The sequence below is a fragment of the Argentina anserina genome, chromosome 7 (genome assembly GCF_933775445.1).
Source record: "Argentina anserina chromosome 7, drPotAnse1.1, whole genome shotgun sequence".
Classification (NCBI taxonomy): Eukaryota; Viridiplantae; Streptophyta; class Magnoliopsida; order Rosales; family Rosaceae; genus Argentina; species Argentina anserina.
The window spans coordinates 20,631,463-20,634,962 of NC_065878.1; the positions used below are offsets into that span (position 1 = coordinate 20,631,463).

Genomic DNA, 3,500 nt, shown 5'->3' on the forward strand with positions numbered 1-3,500 from the left:
TCATATTTGTGAATTTAGTTGATCTAATTTCTGATGTAGTAAAGAGAGTTTCTCCAGTGAACTCAGATTTTGATAAACCTGTGTTCATGTGATCTTGCTTTGTTAGAAACTTCTGAACTGGTACCAGAGACAAGGAGAAAGTATTCGTGTTGAAGGTCGTGTTGGTATGGAGAAAAGGGGTAAGCTGTTCATGGAGAAAAGGGCTAAAGTGCTTCTGGGGAAGTACGAAGTTGATAGATATTTAGGTCAAGGCACCTTTGCAAAGGTTTATAGAGCAAGGAACATCGAAACTAATAAGATTGTGGCCATTAAAGCAATCGCCAGAGATAAGGTTGAAAAAGAAGGATTAGTTGTTCAGACAGAAAGAGAGATAACTATCATGAGAATGCTTAAACACCCTAACATAGTGCAGCTCTATGATGTCATGAACACCAAAGACAAGATCTGCCTAGTCATGGAATATGCGAAAGGAGGTGAGCTTTTCCACAAAATAGCTAAAGGAAAGCTGGATGAGGACGTTGCAAGAAATTACTTCCAGCAGTTGATCACCACGGTTGACTTCTGTCACAAGAATGGTGTTTACCACCGCGATTTGAAGCCTGAGAACTTGCTGCTAGATGAAAAAGGAGTGTTGAAGGTATCGGATTTTGGGTTGAGTGCGCTTGCTGATTCGAAGAGGGAAGATGGTTTACTCCATACAAGTTGCGGCACTCCTTATTTAGCTCCTGAAGTGTTAAGCAAGAAAGCCTATGATGGAGCCAAAGCTGATATATGGTCTTGTGGGGTGATCTTGTATGCACTTTTGGCTGGTCAGGTTCCATTTCGTGATCGAAGTACGATACTCATGTGTAGAAAAATATGCGAAGCAGATTATAGTTGTCCCAGGTGGTTTCCAGATGAAGTGAGGAGCCTACTGTCTAAGATCCTCAACCCAGATCCAGATAAAAGGATTCTTATATCAGAGATAGTGAAAACTTACTGGTTTAGAAAAGGCTCCAAATCCATTACGACCAGAACAGAAGTAGAAGAGCCAGGTTTGTTGGGTGCTAGTGCCGGGTTTGATGATGGTAACAACAGTGAGCAACAAGAGCTTGCTAGACCAACCTCTTCGAACCATTTTGATATCATAACTCTTCCAAGTAATTTAGATCTGTCTGGTTTGATCAAGATATTCATGGTCCGAGTTGCCAGCGTGTGTTCTTCCAAATTCCCAGCAACACTTTCATGAAGTTTTTGAGTTCAAGTCGAATGTAAATTGCATACTTGCTTCTGCTATACAATTAACTGTTCAAATTATTCCTTCATGTGGTCGTAGTCTGTAATGTTAGTAACTGTTTAACTAACTAACTAACCAATACTTGTTATTGAGCTCAAAATTAATTAATCAAGATTTCTGCACATGTACTTCCAGTTATACATTTTTCAAAATTAAACAACAAACTTGGAATTAATAGCACTGCAGATCATATAAAGTACTGCATTTTTTCTGTTTCATACTATCAAATTGTACAACTCAAACGATCTAATAGCGCTATTGTGTACTACTCGTTTATTAACAAAAATTTAAATCTCTAATGTGCAGTTTCTGACATAGAATTTGCACTTGAAAAGTTGCATGCCTATACCTTTTTCATCAGATTTGCATACACAGCTTCAATACTGTCACTGCAACCTCGACGCCACATCTATTTACTTTGGCAGATTATTCTGAAGCATATTCATTACCTAAGCAAGATTGTTTCATGACTTGTTTCATGAACGATCGTCGAAATAAATTTTTTTTTTTAATAGATCTTAACCCTAAGCCGAAGATCATACAATATTTCAGAGCAAGTCAGCAAGCAACCAACTCGGGAAGAAAATATCTCTTTTGAAAATAACGGGAAGGTTTGGAAGGTCTCTAGATTCCAGTTTCTTTTAGGTTTGTTGTCTTCCCAGTCAAGTTAGTATATTTCCTTTCTTTGTTCGTTATGGTAGTTACTTACCTTTTCTTTTTTTGTTGGTCGTCCTACTGCTCATTATTTAAGCAGTTGCTCCTGTTTGTAAATTCAGTTGAGCATATATATTACTCATGTAGTTTAGGGAGCTTCTCCATCTTTCTGAACTCCAGTTTTGCTAAACCTGTGTTCACGCGCGTAATCTTGCAGCGTTGTAATTTCTGCAGAGGTTGGTTTTATATTGTTCATTACGATTCAAGAATGGACAAGAAGGCGAAGGTGTTGATGAAGAAATACAAAGTTGAGAAATTCTTAGGGCAGGGGAACTTTGCGAAGGTCTACAGCGCAACAAACCTCGAAACAAATCAGAGTGTGGCCATTAAGGTAATCTGCAAAGACATGGTTGTCAAAACTGGACTCATTGAGCAGACCAAAAGAGAGATTACTATCATGAAACTGCTTAAACACCCCAACATAGTGCAGCTATATGAAGTCATGGGCTCCAAAACCAAAATTTATATTGTCATGGAACATGCAGAAGGCGGTGAACTTTTCCAAAAGATAAAGAAAGGAAGGCTCGGGGAGGAAGTAGCGAGGAAGTACTTTCAACAGCTTATTACTGCTGTTGAATTCTGCCACAAGAGAGGTGTTTACCACCGCGATTTGAAGCCGGAGAACTTGCTGTTAGATAAAAATGGAGTGTTGAAGGTATCAGATTTTGGGTTGAGTGCGCTTGCAGAATCAAAGAGGGAAGATGGTTTACTGCATACAAGTTGTGGCACTCCAGGTTATGTAGCTCCTGAAGTTATCCGTTGTAGAGCCTATGATGGAGCCAAAGCTGATATATGGTCTTGTGGGGTGATCTTGTTTGTACTAATGGCTGGTTATCTTCCCTTCCATGATTTAAATCGAATACGCATGTATAACAAAATATGTGCATCAGAGTATCAATGTCCCCGGTGGTTTTCATGTCAAGTTAGAAAGCTCTTGTGTGGAATCCTCGACCCCAATCCGGATCAAAGGTTTCTTGTTTCGGAGATTATTGAAAATAGCTGGTTTCAAAAAGGGTTCAACTCCAAAACCAAAACAGAAGTGGAAGAGCCGGATTTGTTGGATGGTGATGAAGGATTTGATGATTGTGACAAAACTGAGAACCAAGAGACTATTACTGCGACCAGTTTGACTGCATTCCATATCTTATCTCGTTCAAGTAGTTTCAAGTTGGATGCAAAGAGAGAAGTACAGTTCACCTCCACGCAATCTGCCACATCCATCATGTCGAAGCTGAAGGATATTAGTCGGAAACTGAATCTGAAAGTGAAGAACGAAGGAGCATCAATGCAGTTGGTGAAATCCATGGATGGAAAGAAGAGGACATTATCCATAGAAGCCGAAATTTTTGAGTTTGCTCCATCCTTTCATTTAGTGGAGATGAAGAAATCTGGTGGGGATTCATTTGAGTTTAGGAAGATGGTAGAAGAGGATATAAGGCCGGCTCTCAAAGACGTCGTCTGGGCATGGGAGGGTGAGTGTACTAACAACAGCAGCGGCATCTGCGTCTGA

At 39.7% G+C, this 3,500-nt stretch overlaps 2 protein-coding genes across 2 annotated transcripts; both read left to right on the forward strand.

The window, feature by feature from the left end:
* Positions 1 to 154: 154 nt before the first annotated feature.
* LOC126803773 (CBL-interacting protein kinase 18-like) lies at positions 155 to 1,228 on the forward strand. Its single transcript, XM_050531512.1, has one exon. The coding sequence runs from the start codon at positions 167 to 169 to the stop codon at positions 1,226 to 1,228; it is 1,062 nt and encodes a 353-aa protein (XP_050387469.1). The 5' UTR covers positions 155 to 166.
* A 970-nt stretch (positions 1,229 to 2,198) lies between these two features.
* Positions 2,199 to 3,500, forward strand: LOC126803774 (CBL-interacting protein kinase 2-like). Its single transcript, XM_050531513.1, has one exon. It carries the CDS (start codon positions 2,199 to 2,201, stop codon positions 3,498 to 3,500), a length of 1,302 nt encoding a protein of 433 aa, XP_050387470.1.

What these genes read in the sequence shown, in the direction of transcription:
- LOC126803773 (XM_050531512.1), top strand. Translation starts at nt 167, where the DNA reads ATGGAGAAAAGGGGTAAGCTGTTCATGGAGAAAAGGGCTAAAGTGCTT.
- LOC126803774 (XM_050531513.1), top strand. Translation starts at nt 2,199, where the DNA reads ATGGACAAGAAGGCGAAGGTGTTGATGAAGAAATACAAAGTTGAGAAA.